The sequence below is a fragment of the Enhydra lutris genome, unplaced genomic scaffold (assembly GCF_002288905.1).
Source record: "Enhydra lutris kenyoni isolate GAN:26980312 unplaced genomic scaffold, ASM228890v2 scaffoldscaffold13, whole genome shotgun sequence".
Taxonomy (NCBI): Eukaryota; Metazoa; Chordata; class Mammalia; order Carnivora; family Mustelidae; genus Enhydra; species Enhydra lutris.
Genome location: NW_019154097.1, coordinates 27776831 through 27796681, shown reverse-complemented (window position 1 = coordinate 27796681; position 19851 = coordinate 27776831). Strand labels below are relative to the sequence as shown.

At 46.8% G+C, this 19851-nt stretch overlaps 1 protein-coding gene across 1 annotated transcript in view; it reads right to left on the bottom strand.

Moving 5' to 3' along the window:
* Positions 1–6119: 6119 nt before the first annotated feature.
* Positions 6120–19851, bottom strand: part of LOC111145779 (mitochondrial ribosome recycling factor) — a 53966-nt gene continuing 40234 nt past the window's right edge. The window contains 2 exon segments of the mRNA XM_022500978.1: positions 6120–8476; positions 17885–18044. Of these exon segments, the coding sequence (XP_022356686.1) occupies positions 8399–8476; positions 17885–18044 (238 nt within the window). The 3' untranslated portion in view covers positions 6120–8398.

Genomic DNA, 19851 nt, shown 5'->3' with positions numbered 1-19851 from the left:
TAGAACCGCCCTCCACAATAATTCCACTTATCCACCCTCCAAGTCCTCCCTAGGGAGGCCTCTGTTACTCTTTCCATTAATTGTCTCATTAATGACCCACTAAAGTCAAGTACCCATTGTTCTCTGGGCCTGGGGCAGCCTCCCCGGCTTTCTAACCCGGGGGATTTGTAAACGTCTTTCCTTCCCCGCTTTCCTTTGGCAGGCGTCCTTATCTGGTCCCTGCAGCCCTGGCCCAGGCTGCTGCTGCCCCTTCCTCCACCCACACCCTGCCAACGGGGCCCTGCGGAGGCCTCCACCAGCTCCTAGCGCGCTCACCCCCCTCGCCTCCCTCTGCCTCCCTCTGCCTCCGTTCTATGTACGTCTCTTCCTGGTTTTCTGTTCTCTTTCTTTTCTCTCTTTTCTTCCTTTCTTCTTCTCTCTCCCTTAACTGTGTTTCTCTCCCTGGATTTCTGCTGCTTTCTCTCTTCGCGTGTATTTATCTCCCTCTGTGTCTCTATCTCAGTGTCTCTCTCTGGGTGTCTTGGAAAATCTCTTCAGGATGATAGTCTCATGCTTAACCCTCTGTTTCTTTCCATCTTTGTCTCCGTTTGTCTCTACCTGCTGACTGTGTGTCTCTCTTTGTCTCTCTGATTCTGCCTCTTTCTCCCTCCCTCTGGCCTTTGTGCATCTCTCTGTCTCTCCCTCTCTGTTTGTCTCATGTCTGTCTCTCTCCTCTCTCCGACTCACCTCTCCCTAGCCGTCCCTCCTCCCGTGGGTCTCTGAACCATCCTGATTGACTATTGTCCTGTTTCTAACCCCACTGCCTGCTCACCCACTGGGTCCCTGACACCCACACAGGTCGGACAGTTTCCCTCTGTTGCCCTGTTCCTTGGTTACAGCTCCGGCTTCCCTTGGGTGACCATGTCAGGACAGCAGTGCTAGGAGTAGGCGTGACATCCCATAGCTAGCAGACTTCAGGATTCATGCATCTGTTAGGTTAAAAACAAAACAAAGCCAAAAGAAAAAAAACCCCCCAAAAAACAAAAAACCCCACAAAACCCGAGGTGACCAATAGAGGGTGTTTATCTTTCTAAATGGGAATTTTTTTTCTAGAATCACCAACTTCTTCTCATTCTGTAATATAAAGAACATTTTAACACCAGCAGTGAAAGTAGCAAGAGCAAGATCTAACAGTAATAGAATAGTCCTTTAAGTGAAATAAATATAATTTTATGAAAACATTTGCAACATTATGTGTATTTTACTTATTGTGCCCCAAATGGGTGACAATGTTGTCAGGGACCCATCCAGTCAGAAACCACTGCTCTTGTGCAAGCCCCTCACTGGACCCATGGGGAAAGGGAGTGGCTTTTACTTTGGGTGGAAAAGGCAAAGCTGGGACATGACCCTTAGCTCTTGGCCAGTTGGCCACTCCCTCATCCCACGGGGCCCCTCTGGTCTCTTCGCTGACAGAACTTCCGGAGGCTGCCTGGGGTGTGGGGGGGGCAGACACCAGACCCCCTGCATTCTGTGCCTTCCTCTGGTCCTATGTGTCTCTGAACAATTTAACCCCTTGCTGTGCTTCACTTTCCTCATTTGTAAAATGAGCAAAAATAATAACTAGCTTCCTAGTTAGTATAGAACAACTAGCCTCACGCACAGGAAAGGTCCAGGACTGTTAGCCACGATTAGTATTATTATCACAAAGTGGAGGGGGGCAATTTGGGCCGAGGCTAGAGCCTGGGAGAGGAGGCACATGTACCCCCCCACCCCAGGGTGGAGGGGGGGGGTCAGGTTGTGAGCAGAATGTCATGGGGAATACCGGCCTGGGACCCCAGCAAGGCTGCTCTGCGGGGCCAAGGGTGGCACGGCACCCTGCCTCTTCAGGACCCCACCTCGCTTGTTCAGGCACCCCAAGCCCAGGAGCCGGCACTCCAGTCACAGACACGGGCACTCCCAGAGGGAGCAAAGGCGAAGCTTCAGGTGGCATTCATGGCTGCAGAGGCGAGCAAGGGGGACCCTGGACAGGAGAGGAGCAGGGTGGACGCCAGTGACCATGGACACCATGGGAGGCAGCCTTCAGATGCCCAGAAATCCTGGAGGCTGACTCAGCAGATGAGGTTGGAGGGCTGAGCAAACAGGTGAGAGTAATTAGGGAAACTCTGGGTTATTGATGTAAATTGACTTCATTTGAATTCAAGGCCAGGCAGGCCCGTTACAATTGGACAAACATTTCCTTAACAGCTGCTCCGAGCCAAGCACTGTGCTAGGCAGGGGATGCACACAGGAGAAGAGCAGGGAACGTTCTTTCCAGGGATTCACACGAGGCTGTCTTGTGCTAGTGGTGGTCTGCCTCTGAGGAAGGCCAGACACTGGCGAGGCCAGCCTGAAACATTTGACGCTTATGTTCCCTGGCGCGAACCACTCCAGGATGTGCCCGGAAAGGAGAGCGCTTTGAAGGTAGAACTGACGGGACCTGGTGACCTCCTGGATGAGAGCATGAGGGACAGGGAGACGCGGGTGGCTCCCAGTGTCTTGGCTTGGCACCCGGGTGGACAGCGAAGGCATTCCCGAGAGGCAGCGTGGGACAGCGAGCGGGCCTGGCGGGGACATGTATTCCGGAGGGGGCTGGCTGAGTTTGGGGCGCTTGAGGCATACGCAGGTCAATGGGCACACACACGTTTAGGGGTCAGGAGAAACATCAAGACAGAGAAATGAATGAGTGTAAGGATTAGGACCAGAAGGAGCTGTGAAGGCTAGAAAAATTTTGTCTCTTGGGCAGGGCAGTGATCTAAGGGAGCGCCTAGCAGGCAAACAGCCTGAAACAAGACATGGAGGGGGAAGAAAGCGGCACAAAAATTCAGAAAAGGTAATAACAGCATTGAGCTCAAGCCCTAGTTGCCTTAGGGTAGTTGTGAGAGGCGAACCACAACTGAAGAGCTACGGAGGCTTAGATGGCAGAAGTTACCGCACGCCGGGTGAAGTCTGTACACAATTCGGCGGCAACTGGGAGCCACTGAGGGGTGTGGAGCAGGAGAGTGGTGTGACGAAGGCTATGTCTGAGCTTGAGCTAACCTGACAGCACGTGACAAATTAAAACAAAGACCAGAACAGAGAAATATGAGAGACAGGGATCGCTGCTTCTTTGTTCTTTCAAAGCAGTTCACTTGAGTTTGTTCACTCAAGCAGTGAGCCTTCTCTGTGCAGAAGCAACCCTTCTCCTCAACCCAACACCTAGCCGCTCATCTGCTAAGGGTTCAGACGCCCAACCACCTAGCATTAATACTGCATGCAAAAAAAAAAAAAAGAAGAAGAAGAAGAGTAACTGTAGGCTTCTACTTAACATTTCAGGATTATCAGTACATGTGAATGAGTTTGGTCACCTCCTAAAAGAAACGGAGTTTCATACATACATGCAATGGAACACTATTCAGCCTCAAAAAGGAAAGACATTCTGACACCTGCTACGATGTGGATGAACCTGGAGGAGGCTGTGCCGAGTGAAAGAAGCCAGACACAAAAACTAAGAGAGTTCTGGAGGTCTCCTTGCACGATGTGAATGCACGTGCTCCTGCTGAACTGCGTGCTTACAAATGGTTAAGGCGGCAAAGGTTACGGATATTTTGTCACAATTAAAGATAGAGGTCATTTTTTAAAGGAGCTTCCAAATGGATCGCAGAACAAAACCCAGCTCTAAAACAGAAACCATGCCTAGAACAGTCATTTAGAAACCTACAGGGAGGGGCACCTGGGTGGCTCAGTGGGTTAAGCCTCTGCCTTCGGCTCAGGTCATGATCTCAGGGTTCTGGGATCGAGCCCCGCATCGGGCTTTCTGCTCGGCAGGGAGGCTGCTTCCTCCTCTCTCTCTGCCTGCCTCTCTGCCTACTTGTGATCTCTGTCTGTCAAATAAATAAATAAAATCTTAAAAAAAAAAAAAAAGAAAGAAACCTACAGGTAAAGGAATGGGAAAGCTACACCAAGCAAATGTAAATAAGAAGCAAGTGGGGGCTGGGTGCTTGATAGAGGACAAGACAGAACTCAGACTCCAAGCATCGAGTGAGATGAAGACGAGCAGAGTCAGGCTCTCCGGGCACAGACACAACTCGCAGGAAGGCATCCAGCAGAAATTACAGGAAGTGCAAGAAGAAATACGAATGCTAGTAATGGGAGACTGAAACACACCAAAAGGCCGAAAAAGAATACAGAAAACCTAATAGAATCTATAAACTACATTTCCCGTGTACATATCAAAATTTGTACACTCCCCCCGACCAGAGACTATACCCTTTAGTGCACATCATGGAAACTGACCACGTATTAGAGCAAAAGAAACCGGAAAGCTTCGCTCAATGCTTTCAAGGGGATAGAGATGTAGGAGCACTTTGAAAACTGAAAGGGACCAAGGCAGTATTAGTTATTCGTGCCATCGACGCTATTCCTGCCGTTATTGTCATTATCCGCTAGTTCTCTTATAAGTTCTAGCGGAGTCTGCCCCGCAGGTGGGAGGTGGAAATATGCAAATATAAACGTTCACCGTCATCCCTTCTGTGTTTACGGTGTGCCACCTCCCATGCAGCTTTCAACACACACCTTTATTAGAAATAGCTAATTGTTTTATGAGAGGGGGCTTTCTGCTTCTAGCACCTTCGGGGCCTGGAGCAGAGCATTTTGAGTAAGCTTTTTTGAAGACTTACCACCCGAAGTGCACTGATTAAGGACCGACTTCCAAGTCAGATCTGAGTTTCAAATGCACTCTGGCACTGACTAGCTGTGTGACCTTGGACAAGATGAATGCCCATTCTGAACCTTGGTTTTCTTGTATGTAAACAGATAGGAGCAGTAGTGACACCAGCTGACACTGTTCAGAAGTTTAACTGTAGTAACTCATGTGAAGTGTCAGGCATGGAACCAGGCATGCAGTAAAGGTTAGTCTGAGGTTGAGGAAAAGTAAGTAAAACTCACCAAAACAGATAAACTTAGAATAGCGGTTCTTTTTTCTCAAAAGGCAAGAAAGTCATCTTTAAATGAAAACATCCTCCAATGCACATAAAATGATTTTTTTCAAGATTCACTTATGTATTTGAGGGGGGTGGGTCAGGAGGCAAAGGGAGAGGGAGAAAGAGGCCCAAGCAGATTCAATCCTGGAGCCCCACATAGGGCTCAATCCCATGACTCCGAGATCAAGACCTAAGCCGAAACCAAGAGTCAGACACCCAAACAGACAATACCACCCAGGCACCCCTATAAAATGATTTTTTAAAATATCATGGGGGCGGCACACCTGGGTGGCTTAATCATTAAGTGTCTGCCTTTGGCTCAGATCATGAGCCGGCTGGGGGGTCCTGGGATAGAGCCCCACATTGGGGACCCTGCTTCGGTGGAAACCCTGCTTCTCCCTCTGCCACTCCCCCTGCTTGTGTTCCCTCTTTCACTGTGTCTCTCGCTGTCAAATAAATAAATAAAATCTTTAAAAAATATATCACAGGGATAGCAGTGAAGTAAGTTAAGGTACATCCATAGTATGGAATAGCACACTGCCATGAAAAGGGGGTGAGTTGTATCTCCAGGTTCACATATGAGTAGGTGGCCATCATGTGTTATTGGGTTTAAAAAAAAAAAAAAAAAAAGCAAGCTTCACAATATGAACAGAATTGTTTCGTCCTCTGCTTTTTAAAAATTATGTAAGTATACAGGTCTGGAGGGATAAACATCTAATCATTAAAGGGGAGTAAGATTGGGAAGTTGGTCTAACTTTTTATATTTCAGTTTCTTTTGTAACTTCTAAAACGCACACACACATGAGCATGTAAGAAAGTAAAAAAACAAACAAGACAAAAGTTTTTGAAGTCTCTTTGGCCTGTGTGTTTCATGGGACTTGGAAAGCTCATGAGCTCAATGGAGGAGGAGGTTAATCCTTCTGGTGAGGGTAGAAATTTCCATCCGCAGCTTTTCCTTTTGAAAGAAAGAGGTTCAAGGAAGGAGAAAGGGAGAAGGCATTGCTCCAGCATTGCTCATTACTCAGTAGACCTGAACAGGTAGTCTCATCCTGGTCCCTGCCACCACCACAGCCCGACACAGAAGAACAGAGAAACTCTTTGATAAATGTCAACTGAAATAGAGCAATCAGCTGAAAGCCATTTGCTGAGCTGTCTGACTGCCCTGGGCTCGAGGTTTTCCTTTATTCATTTATCATGATATACAGCTTTGGCCAACATACACACAGGAGAGAAATTGTTGACATGTGGGACCCAAGTACAGAAAATCTTTCATTTTCCAACCCCTCCCCAAGCCCGTCTGTTCACCAAATAAGTTTTTGTTTATTTAAAGACTACAGAGGATTTGGCTGTTAAGAACCAAATGCCTTTGGAGTGGAGTTACAACATAATTTATCATTTCCTCTGTTTATTAAAAAATCCTGCATCTTTGAGGAGCACATTTGCTGTGAGTGGGGGATTTCAGCCATGCCCCTGCCGTGTGGCTTACCCCGAAAACGGCTCCTTGATTGCTGAGTCTATCCCTGTCCTCCCCCACCTGACTTCTGATCGTGCGGTGGCTACTCGGGGCTGGTGAATGGCGCTGGATTGAGGACAGGTAAGTGGGGCAGGAGACTAGGTTAGCTTCTTTCATTTTTTACCTGATTCTGACCTTGAACCCCAACGGGCTGTGTACACTGTGCTCTACCAGGACAAGCAGAGGGCGAAGAGCAGACTTCCCGCAAGGGACAGGATCTAAGAGGAGTCAGACAGCAAAGAAAAGTCGGATGCTGCTTCGAAGGAGTGCGGCCAGGCCCCAAGCTGCCCAAGTCGTTCCACTCTAAAGGCAGACATCTGGCAAGATGGGAATGAACTTCCTATCTTCCACCCGAGACACTGTGGCTAACGACTTAGTCCAGTGTGCTGTGCACCCCTCCAAGACAGAGGTCACGTCTTACCCAGTTTTGCATGCCCAGCCTGGAGCACGCACGGTACCTGACACACAGTTGGCGCTCACTGAATGTTCACGAAGGCTGCAGGATGCCGTGGGTAGAACACAAGCTTCAGATCAGGCGTCAGTCGGAATCCCAGCTCGGCTGCTCGCTAGCTGTGTAACCCTGGGCAAGAAATTTAACCTCTCTTGAGCTCCCCTGTCTCTGCAAAATGAGTCTGACAATGAGTAATGAAACCCTCTATCACTTACTAGGCTTGTTACTTTGGGGGTTATCTAATATTGTCAAGTCTCAGTTTTCCTACTTATAAAATGAAGATAACACATTATCTTGCAGGTTTACCAAGATTAAAGGTGATGCCTAGAACTGTCTCTAGCTGTATGTTATGAATGAGAGAATGAAAAGAGAAGAAAAGAGCAGAGAAGAGAAAAAAGAAAAGAATATTACTAGAAAGAAAAAACCCTTACTTTACCCAGTACCCAAAGATAAGCCACAACAAAGCACTCGTCTGTCAACAACAGGCAGGCCCTGTGGGAAACCTATCTCATTACCAAGTAAATGTTGAGGACAAAGGCAAGAGTAGAAAATGACAGAGTGATGGTGTTATGACTGGAAAGAAAGGAAAAGCAGGCCGTGTTTGTTGAGCAGCTACTTTGTACAATTCATTTACAACACATCTGAATGCCTACTATGGTCTAGGCATTATGCCAAGTTCTGAGGAAAATAAAGATATACAGACTAATTATCACAAAGACTAGTGAACGTTCAGATAAAAGCAGTGGGCAGTGCTGACAGCCAATAAGGGGAGTCCCAGGCTGGGGGGAAGGGAAGACTTTCCAGAGGAGGTGATACCCAAGCTGGTCCTTGACCAGGACCGGCCAGGTAGGCCAGCAGAGGCACAACGGTGTGGGCAGAGAAAAGAGCACGTGCGAGGATGACTCAGAGGCAAAAACTGTTCCAGTGGCTTTACATATGGGTCCTCAGAGACCATGAATCCAGACTATCCATTCCTTTGTGGTGATTATTCTTTCCAATTGATTTTGATTTTATTGTTCGGTAAAAACAAGCCTCTAGCAAAGGGATCCAGTCACAGGCGAAGGCCCACATCAGCCCAGAGTTCAAAGCCAGGGATGGGGCCCAACTAACTGAAAAGGAGGCTCCCGAGATGAGAAACAGACGGTGCTGAGCCCGCTGATAGTCCTAGTCGTTTGGCAATGTCACCATCAGGCAAATGCCCTAAGTAGAGGCCACCCGTCACAGCTGGTACGCTCTGAGGGCCTCCCAAGGCAGAGGGCCAGAGCAGAATGGGGTGGACAGGGAACAGGAGGAAGAGAGTGCCCAAGTCGGGGTGTCGCACTAGAAGCCTGAGCCTCACAAAGACTGGTAACCGCATGTGACAGCCTTCCGTGTGGGCAGAGAAGAAAGGGGCCAATCTGCCATCCATGGGATCCACCAGAAACCGGGATCCGGAGTACTGCTGCCCTGGGGGGACTCTCATCCAAGGAGTTCTTTGGTCTTCACTGCCAGATGCCGGTCCAGCTCTGCAACGGTGTCATCGGCCATTTGGCTAATCTGCAGGAACACAGAATGAGACGGCCCGGTAACTGGGGCTGGGGAAGGGGAGGGGGCCAAACGTTCCGAAACTAGGTAAAAGTTACCTGGGAAATATGGATGGTGACAAAATCTCACATTATTTCGTCCCAGCCAGGCACCGTGCTAAGAACTTTATATACACACTCTTACTAATTCCCAACAGCAGCCCCATGAGATAGATACTATCATTATCCCCATTTCACAGATGAGGAAACTGAGGCAGTTAGAGCACTTGTCAGGATACACAGCTGAAAGTAGCAATGATGAACTTTAATCCCTAGTAGTCTGATTCCACAGCCCAAAATTCTTAACTATTATTATAGAATACAGAGAAGTCAGCCTTGTCGGTCACCTAATGACCCTCTAGAATTTCCTACACCTCAGACACTCTGCTGTGTAAAGCCTTCATACTAACTGGTAAGACTATCAAGATCCTAGTAGTTAAGTGGAGAAAAAAAAGAAGTCTTGAAAAAACAAGAAATACATATGGTTAACAAACATGGAAAATTCAACAGACACTGAAGAAACACCAATTAAAACAAGATATAATTCAGTTACCGTAGTTAACGAAGTTTGATGTTGTAGTTTTTTAATGACAACATTCCACGCCAGAAAGCTATGGTAAAATGAATAAGCTCATATAGCAATGATAGGAATTTGAATTGATGCAAATGTCCATACCATTTATTAACCCCCCAAATCTCTCAACTGGGAAATTACCACATGAATGGAATCTGAAAAAAATTTCTAAAGTTCCATATGCAAAGATATTTATCTAGGCTTTATTTTTTTAAAAAAAGATTTATTTATTTTAGAGAGTGAATGGGAAAGGTTCAGAGGGAGAGAATTTCAGGCAGACTCCACATTGAGCATGGAGCCTGATCTCACGACTGAGATCACGCCCCAAGCCAAAACCAATCACAAATGGGGCCAAAACCAAGAGTCAATGCTTAACTGACTGTGCCATCCAGGTGCCCCTATCTAGGCTTTATTCTGAATAATGAAAAATCAGAAAATCTAAAGTAATAGAACAGGGAAGTAGTAGAATACATATACCCAAAAGGGTATAAATATGAGTTCATATTTCCAGTACATATTTCTGAAATGTTTGAATGTTTACAGCAAGTATGGATTGCTTTTGTAATCAGAAAAAAAGAAATAATGTCTCAAGATATTCTTTATAATATCATGGGAAAATGTTCGTTATATATTTTTTTAAAGATTTTATTTATTTGCCAGACAGAGATCACAAGCAGGCAGAGAGGCAGGCAGAGAGAGAGGGGGAAGCAGGCTCCCTGCCGAGCAGAGCCTGATGCAGGACTTGATCCCAGGACTCTGGGATCATGACCTGAGCCGAAGGCAGAGGCTTTAACCCACTGAGCCACACAGGCACCCCTCATGTTACCTTTAAAGAAAAAGCAGGATACAAAATTGTGCATATACATAGTAGAAATGATATCAGATATGTAAAAAAATGCACATCTCTTAAAATGGAAGGAAATGTGAAAATATTAATAGTGTTTATCTTTTAGGGATGGGAAGATAGGTAATATATTATTCATGTCCCCATCTGTCATATCTTGCAAAAGACCTAGTGTATAGCAAGTGCTCAAGAAATATTTATTAAATAAAGTTCTCTGTGCTTTTCTATACTTCCCAAATTTTCAAAAATAAACATGCACTAAAAGTGAGGAACAAAATACAATACAACTTAATAAGGGTTGCAGCTTCAGTCCTACGTCTAAGAGGGACCAAAGACAGGAAGCCTTGAAGTATGGTGCCCGGGATCCGTGTCCTCAGTGGCACAGGGGCTGCCTGACATCTTGATTTGCAGACCACAGGCCTTGGCCAAGAACTAGGAACTAAATGCACTAGAAAGGGTAAACAAAAAAAGATTTGGAGCAATTGGTCCCAGGCACCGAGACGACCAGGCTCTCGCCATAGCAACAGCTGCACATTTTGCAGCAGGTGGAAGGCACGGCTTTGGGGGCTGCTGGGCATGCTGGAAGAGCGGCTTGGTCCCTCCTCACTGGGCCACAGGCTCTGAAGATGCTGCCATCCCCATGGAGAGCCGCTGCCTTGCACGGCAGGTGCATGACGCCCAGCCGCGCTCACTCCAGCAAGCCTACTCTGGAACAATGGCGCGAGGGCAGTGTGGAGACAGGAATGGGGACTGAGCAGAGGAAGAGTACCTAGGCTAACAGTGTGATAATGTGGGTGCTGGGTTAAACTCTTGGCGGGGTAACAGTGTGTAAGCTCCTGAATCTCAGTTTCCTCATCTATCAAATGCGGATGCCGGTCCCTTCCTCAGAGAGTAGTTGTGAGGACTGAATGTGTTCATGACTATGCAAGCAGAGTTTAACCTGGTTATTTGCTATGCAAATGCTGCTTGTGCTACTCTGATTTTTATTATTACTTCCTGACTTCAAATTAATCAATTAATGAAAATATTTACTAACTTTCTACCAAATTATAGGCACAGAGTGCAGTTTGGGACAGTTTGCCAGCAAGTTCACCTTTTCCATCTTTATCAGACTTCTCAAATAATGATGATGAACATGGGGTGCCAGGATGACTCAGTCGGTTGAGCATCCGACTCTTGATTTTGGCTCAGATCATGACCTCAAGGTCATGAGATCAAGCCTTGACTCAGGCTCTGCACTCAGCAGGGGGTCTGCTGGAGATTCTCTCTCTCCCTCTGCCCCTCCCCCTGCTCGTACATGCACTCTCTCCCTCTAAAATAAATAAAAATCTTAAAAAAATAATAAAATAAAATGATGACTAACAACAAGAACAGCACCAACAACAGCTCCCTCTTACCGAGTATTACTATGTGCCAGCACTCGGCTAAAAACTTTACACACATTATTGCACATAACCCTCAAAACCTATGAAATGCTGTGACTATGTCCCTTTAAAAAACTGTGAATATTTGACTATTTTACCTGACAGCTGCACAGTCACACATGGCATATGCAAAGGGGTTTTGTCCAATCCCAACAACCACACGTAACCTGCCTTAGCAGGTGAGACGGGCATTATCCCCATAAACCAAGGTGTAAATGCTAACTAATCCGCCCAAGGTCCCGTTAGAAAGTCAGTGGCGTGACTGAGCCAGGAACTCACATACCCCGACTGCCAGTTTGGTGCTGCTGCTCCCTGTGAGGCATCCCCAGCACCTGGCCTAGTCCTTCCTCACCCCAGGCAAGCTGTGTGAGGGTCATTCCAATGGCCAATCCCAGCCCCATATTCAAAGTCAAAGGAAGGGGAAAGGAATGGGACAAACGGGGTGGACAATTACCGAGGACTGGCAACCACACCAGCCACTTGAAAGTATGTGTGTCATCTGGTCCTCGCACCAAACCTGGGAGATGCACACCCCTCCTCCCACCTTACAGATGGGGAGACAGAAGCTCAAAAAGGTGAAGCCATTTGCTTACCTTCGCAGCTGAGAAGTCAAAGACCTGAGATTTCAACCAGTCAGGCCTGCCTGACTCCACAGCAAGGGCCCTTTCCATTTTCATCTGCCTCATAAAGACCGTATCGTCACCATCTTCGTCGTCGTCGTCATCATCATCATCACATTCACTCTTTTCTCGCTCAGGGATGTGAAAGGCGGAGACAGGAAAGGGGGAGGCACAGTGCACGGAGGGGGCATGCGGGCAGCAAGTCCGCCTCCCTGAGGCCTGGCTCAGAACATCCACTGCCTCAACCACCCAGCCTCCCTGCCTGCTCGCCTGACCGCCTGGAGCCTTCCCTCCGTCAGCCCACTAGCACCCAGCTCCACTACAGAGCAGCACCGTTTCTCAGAAAAAGGCGGCAGTGAAAGGATCTTGGCCAGATCTACTGGTGTTTCTGCCAAGCGCTTTAATGCTCAGCAGGCCCATTTATAGTAAACTGAAGCAAAGGTTGAAACAGCAGGCCGGCAGATGTCAGAGTCCGGAGTGGGCAGGCCCTGGTGCTTCCTCAGCAGAGCTGGTCTGGGCTGCAGGATGGGAAGTTGGGGGTGTGTGTGTGGGGGGTGTCAGACGTGACTCTAGGGATAGAATCTATAACTCAATGCCTTCGTTTTTATACACCAAAGAAGAAACATTTTTAGAATATAGTTTTTAAAAAATCTGACCTCAAAAGAATTTGGGAACATTTAAAAAAAAAATTCTACGAAAAATAATATTGGAATTGTTCATAATCTCATTGCCTCAAATGACCACCATTAACGTCCTCAAGTAGAGAAGCTGTCAATCTTTTTTTTTTTTTTAGATTTTATTTTTAAGTAATCTCTACAATCAACATGGGGCTCGAACTCACAACCCCAAGATCAAGAGCCATGTGCTCTACTGACTGAGCCAGCCAGGCACTCCTAAGCTGCCAATCCTTTTATGATGAAAATTTTCATCACAAAGATGGAGTCATATTGTAATATTGTTGTGTGACCTACCTTAAAAAAATTAATTCCAAAAGAAATTTACCATGTCTGCAAAATATTTTTTTAAAGATTTTATTTATTTATTTGAGAGAGAGAGAACAAGTGAGCATGAGTGGGGAGCAGAGGGAGAGGGAAAAGCAGACTCCCTGCTGAGCAGGGAGCCAGACATGGGGCTCAATCCCAGGACCCCCAGATCATGACCTGAGCCAAAGACAGATGCTTAACCAACTGAGTCACCCAGGTGCCCCTGCAAAAAAAATTTTTTTTTTTTTAAGATTTTTATTTATTTATTTGTCAGAAAGAGAGAGAGAGAGCGAGCGAGCACAGGCAGACAGAGTGGCAGGCAGAGGGAGAAGCAGGCTCCCCACAGAACAAGGAGCCCGATGTGAGACTCGATCCCAGGACGCTGGGATCATGACCTGAGCCGAAGGCAGCTGCTTAAACAACTGAGCCACCCAGGCGTCCCTGCAAAAAATTTTTTTAAAGATTTGAGAGAGAGAGAGAGCATGGAGGGGAAGTACAGAGGGAGAGGGAGAGAGTCTCAAGCAGACTCCACATCTAGTGCAGAGCCCAACATGGGGCTTGATCTCATAACCCTCAGATCACAACCTGAGCCAAAACCAAGAATCAGACGCTTAACTGTGCGACCCAGGCACCCCAGCAAAATATTTTTTAAAACTGCCTCTATATGGATATACAACAATTTATTTTCCCACTGTCAGAAATTTAGACAGTTTTTAATTTTCTGCTATTATACATAATACATCAACAGACACCTCTGCAGGTAAGATTTCTTGACAATTTATTTTGGATAAATTCTTAAGCCTCTGAGTCAGAAATACATGGATTTTGGTATATACTGCTATATTATCCTTTAGAAAGGCTGTATAGATTTATATAAAAACTAACTTAATCTTTTCTGTGGCATGTAGAAGTGAAAGCAATACTTCTAAGGTCAGCAGCACTTCAAGCTCACATTAAAAATTCTGGGTTCAGGGGCGCCTGGGTGGCTCAGAGGGTTAAAGCCTCTGCCTTCGGCTCAGGTCATGATCCCAGGGTCCTAGGATCGAGCCCCACATCGGGCTCTCTGCTCGCCAGGGAACTGTTTCCTCCTCTCTCTCTCTGCCTACCTCTCTGCCTACTTGTGATCTCTGTCAAATAAATAAATAAAAATCTTTAAAAAAAAAAAATTCTGGGTTCAAATGTTACAGATTAGAAAAGATAAAAATTTTTAAAAATACACATATTCTAAAAACCCTTGCAAGTGATTTAGGCAGTACATACCAAGAGTCTTAAGAATATGCACTCCCCTTGTGCAATAATTCCACAGTTGGGACTCTATCCTAGGGAAATGATCTCAACAAAGATTTATGTATAAAAATATTCACTGCAACCTTATTTATAACAAAAAAGTTTAAACAAACTGGATGTCCAACAAGAGGCTTATGAAAGTGAATTATGGCATAACCGCAAGAGGGACTATTTTGCAACCATCAGAAATGGCTGTTTATAGACAGTTTTCTGAGACATGAGAAAATGATAATGGTTTTAATGCTAAACAGAAAATAAAAAGCCGAGTACAAAACCATATGCACACTACATATTCAGCCATGTTAAAAACTATGTAGTTAAAAAAAAAAAAAGAAGGAAAGCAGAAATACTGCAAAATGTTAAAAATACTGCAAAATGCAGTTGCTTCTACAATGTGGGTTTATGGTGTGAATTTTCCCCCATTTTTTTAAAACAGTCTTCTGAACTCTCTATATTTTCTACAGTAAGCATACATTACTCGGATAATCAGGAACAAAGTAAACAAATAAATTTTTAAAAATTTGATAAAACAATCAGCCCCCTGCTTTGCTTATTTAAAAAACAGAAACAAAAACCACATACTCAAAACTCCAGCTTAGTGTCTCCTGTCAGGGGAAAAGAACAAAACAAAGTGTGCACAAGGCTGTCTCCTGAAGATTTTCTCACTCCACTTTTAATATGTGACAGTAAAGGCAGTTATTAACAGTGACAGTAAGAACTCATCTTTAAATAATAATGTCCTGGATAATAAAGATTACTGCCCTGGGTGCGTTATGTGCGTACACTGTGATCCCTTGTAATATTACACGTCCTCACAGATGGCATGTAGGTCTGCACTAGAATGTTAACAGTGGTCATCTCTGGGTGATGGAATTGCAATTACTTCCTTCTGAATCAAAACAAATTTACACTAACACGTACGGCTTAGTATCAGAAAAAACTAATACAGTTATTTTCCTTTTGAAAAATAACAACAATCAACAGAAATAAGCACTGAGGAAACAAATCTAACCCGAGGAGGAATGTGAAACGTGAGGTGCTCATGTGAAGGCTTCTGGCCATGTCTTGGCCACGCGGGTCTGACCAAGACTACTGCTCATCTGATCATTCTCCCCTTTCCAGGGAATGTGGGCTCTGGCCCCTGAGGCAGAGGCACAGTCTTGCTGAGTGAGGAGTGCCTGGCACTTTCCCAAGGTCCACGGGCTTACCGCAAAGAAGCACGGGAAATGTTAAGTGTTGACAGCAGAGATGGAGTCCCTGGGGACGGACCAGGAGCTGGCCCAGCTGGGGCCAAGGACACACTGCTACACTGCCTGACTGGTGCTCAGAGAAGACCAGCCTAATCTAGGAACCTCTTCTAGCTGGTGCAAGGCAAGAGGAGGGCACAAGGAAGGCAAGAAGGGAGCTCCGAGGGTCCAGCTGCCAGACACTCTAATGGTGCTTCTAGCACGTCCAGGGCAACCCTTTGCAGTAAGAATTACAAATCCCTTTCTACAGAACAGACTGCAAGGAGTCAAGTAATGTCCTTAAGGTCACAGGATATCAAATGCAGAACAACCCTGATCTAACTCTGGTACCATCACAGGGATACTCCATAAGGCTTCTAGATCCTTAATTACCATCTGTGTCTGCTTTTGCAAATTTATCTGGGGAGCTTTTAGAAAGTATACACTCTTGGGGAGACCTACTAAAGGTTAGCAGAGGCAGGAGCAGAGCCCAGGCATCCATCTAAAATTTTTTCCTAGGTGACTGTTAGGGCTGGTCTACAACTGGCATTCTAACTGCTGGTCCAGGAGAAGGGGAGCAGTTAGTCAATTTATGGCCTCCTCCAGATGTCCCTCTGACAGCGCTCAAGCTCCCTGCCTCCTCACTCACATTCAATCTTCTGAAAATAATGCTTTTGTGGTGAATGTAGAGGCTTTGGGCAAAGCCCTTCGTATTATGCTAAACATTATTCTATCTCTTAAATACTGGTAAATTCATCTTTCTATCTTAATTCCACCAGTACCACTCAGGTTCAGGCCACCATTTCCTGGATGGATTTCCACAACAGCCTCCCTGGCTTCCTTGCTTCCCCTCTTGATCCTTACAATCTGTCTTCTACCCAGTCACCATAGTAGCTTTCATAAACACAGATGGGAACTCCCCACTGTCTGGGGGGAAAAAAAGTTTTTCCAAGGACTTACTGAATCAGAATCACCTGGGGAACATTTAAAAATGCAGATCTGTAGGGCCCCAATCTGGGTGTGGGGTCCCAGAAACCTGTATTTTTATAAGCTCCTTAAGTTATCGTAATGCTGTGGTAGATTCGATCATTGTTCAACAAATCTTCATGCCCTCCCCTAGACCTCCACAAACTTAGATATTTCTCTGTCCTGGTGCTACTGGGCTTGGCCCGTGTGATGTACCAAGAGTGGCTTCAAATGTACTTGAATGGTTGGGCTTATGTTCTTAGGATCTGCTGTTGAAAAGATGTCCTGCGGGGGATGCCTGGGTAGCTCAGTCAGTTAAGCCACCCGACTTCAGCTTGGGTCATGATCCTAGAGTCCTGGGATCGAGTCCCGCACTGGGCTCTTTGTTCAGCGGAGAGCCTGCTTCTCCCTCTGTCTGCGGCTACCCCTGCTTGTGCTCCCTCTCTCTCTCTCTCTCTCTCTCTGACAAATAAATAAAACTTAAAAATAAATAAATAAATAAGAAGAGAAAAAGAGAAAAGATAAAACAAGATACAATAAGATGTCCTGGAAAGCTTACTGACTCCAGAAGATTGACTCCAGAAGATAAAGCAGACTTGAACCCAATCCAACATCTGGACCCAGGAGCCAAGCCCTCTGAGCCCAGCCTAGGACAGCGACTCCCCAGCTGACCCACAGAAAGGAGACCAAGAAATAGAGCCTGGACCTGTACATCACTGAGCTGTGAGATGGTCCGTCACGCAGTGCTGGTGTGCTCACAGACAACCGGCAGAGCTGCACAGCCAGTGTGGGGGAGTCTGGACAGGCTGGAGGTCCAGCTGCTCAGCCAGGTCTCCAAGCCCCACTCTGATCAACCCAGCTGGCTGCTGTGTTGTCCACTCCCGAGCCTCAGCCATCTTCACGCAGCAATCACCCACTCGCATGACGTTCCTTTACACAGCACACCTCTGCACGTGTTATTCAACCTGTCCCCAGGCTCTACTTCATTGCAGTCTGTTCGAGTGCCACCTCTCACTGCAGTAAGAACACTGATAAGTCCTCACTTGCCAGCACCCAGACAAGCCACCACACATGCACACGAGTGTGTCGGCATCCAGCTCTGAAGTTAGTCTGCTTGCTCTGGGATCCATTTCTAGTGGACCCGCATGTGACCCGGAGCAAGTTATTTAGCTGCTCCGAACCTCAGTTTCCTCAGGACCTCCTTCACAACTACGTAGCAACAATGATAAATGAAATGATAGAAAGTGTTCAGCACGGAGCCTGGAACCCAGGGAAGAGCCAACAGCGTCTTCTCTTCCTCCACATTCCCAGGGCTAAGCCTAGAACAGAGACTCAGCCAATCCTCATCATGTCAAGGAACAAATCAGGGGTATTTTGTTTTAGTCTTCCTCTCTTCACACATGACCAGGTGGTTCCCTGGGTCAGACCCACAAGTACCACATCTGCTGGCAACAGTACCTGTTTCTCTATGAGCCTAATGGTGTCCTCTGAGACCTTGTCCTTTGATTTCTTCAGCTTATTCATTGCATTGGTACGAACTTTCTGCAAGGAATCCTTGGCCTTGTTGGTGTTCTGCTTGGCCAGTTTCACCAGCATTTCCCTGTGCTCCCTGGTTACTCTGATTAAAAAACAAAACACAAAAACATTCAACAAAATCATCCCACATGTTAGCTGCTAGCTGAGAATTTAGTATCACTCTGTCTGCTAGCTCTGCTCTCCATCGTGGTGATCTTTACGTTCCTGAAGCATGCCCGGGGTGTGCTCGGGGCCCAGTGAAGTTCCTGGAGAGTCAGGTGAGGACAGCCAGTAAGAGGACTGCTGAAAACTTGAGCCAGCGCACTCTGGCCACTTACCACATGCGTGACTGACTTGTCTCCTCAGAGTTCCCATCTGTAAGATGGAGATAGTGTGAAGGTGTTAAGACAGGGTGCACGTATAAACTGTTTAGTGCTGACCCTGGCCCATGTGAATGGCTCAACAAAAGGAAGCAATTCTACCCCCTTCTCTCCCACTAGAGACGCAGCGCAAATGAGCGCCACAGAAATTGCACCATACAATCTCTAAATCACCTGAAACAAGTCAAGTTGCAATCTTCAGAATCTTACTAATGATTATAGCAAATTACTTATGAATCACTTGAAAACTGACCAAGATGCAACATGAGTCCCAACATGTGAGAACCGCCGCACCAGTTAACTTCCGCCAAGAAGCTGTAAGAGGGTCTGGCACGTGTGAGTGCTTACTGGATGTCAGCTCCTTCTGTTCCCTTCCTCTTCGTCTCACCACCACACGCACAAGGAGGGCCTCTTACAAGCCCCTGCCACAAACACTTCCTAAGCTGGTCCTTATGACTACCGGACGCACTTATTATTCTTATTTTACCTTCCCTCATCACAACACCACAGCAAAGTGACCCTGCAAGTTTGCTCGGTCTTTGTTTCTTCATCCTCTGCACAGTGAGGACGACTCACCGACCATAGCAGGGGCGGGCACGAGGGTACTACGGTGAACACTGACCGAGGGAGCTCAGCCAGGGAGAGAGGGAGAGGGGCAAGCAAAGAGGCACTTACAATGGGCGCGTGGGACGTGGCGTGGGGAGGGAAGCCACAGGAACGCTAAGGCAGCTCCAATGACTCACCAGCAACCGTCCGAGCTCAGGCAGGCAGCAAAGTGAGGGAAGAGGCTCCTGAAGAAATAATCCCAAAATGTGGGAATCTTTGGGTCTGCTCACTAGTGTTCTGGTTCTTAGCTTCCCCCAGTAGGAAGGCATTTTTCCCCTCCACCTCTCAAGTTTGGTGTGGTGCCATGACTTGCATTGGTCAATGAAATGTGAGTAGAAATAAAGGGGGGTCACCTCGGGGCAGGAGCGTTAGAAGCCAGTGTGGCCTCCAGCACATTTGTTCCTGTTCGCTGCAGTACAAGTGGAGATGGAGCTCCCATCAGCGTGGGTCCCAGAGTGACCACGATCAACAGCGTCCATCATGCAGCCGGGGCCAGAAGCAGATGGCTGTGCCAAGCCACGGAGACTTGGGGGTTGCCTGTTATTGTAGCATAACCCACCCGGTCCTGACTAACACACACACTAGGATCTGAAGAATGAGGGCAGGCTGCCTGTGCTGGCACGCCAAGGGGGGCTTCCAGGAGGAAGAAAGGGCATGTACAAAGGCTCGAAGCTGCAAAGAGACCATGCTTCATCTGAGGAATTATTAGAGCACAGATAATAGGAATGACAGGAAAAGAGGCTGGAAAGCCATACCATGGAGGGTCTTGCAAGGTCTTGAGCTGCATTTTACAGATGAAGAAAACGAAGCCCAAGAAGTTTGGGCCAAACCCAGGCTGACCTGTCTCAAGCGCCAACAGTCTTAGAAAAATTCCTCTGCCCCCCCCCCCCCCCCCCGCCCCCCCCACCCCCCCCCCCCCCCCCC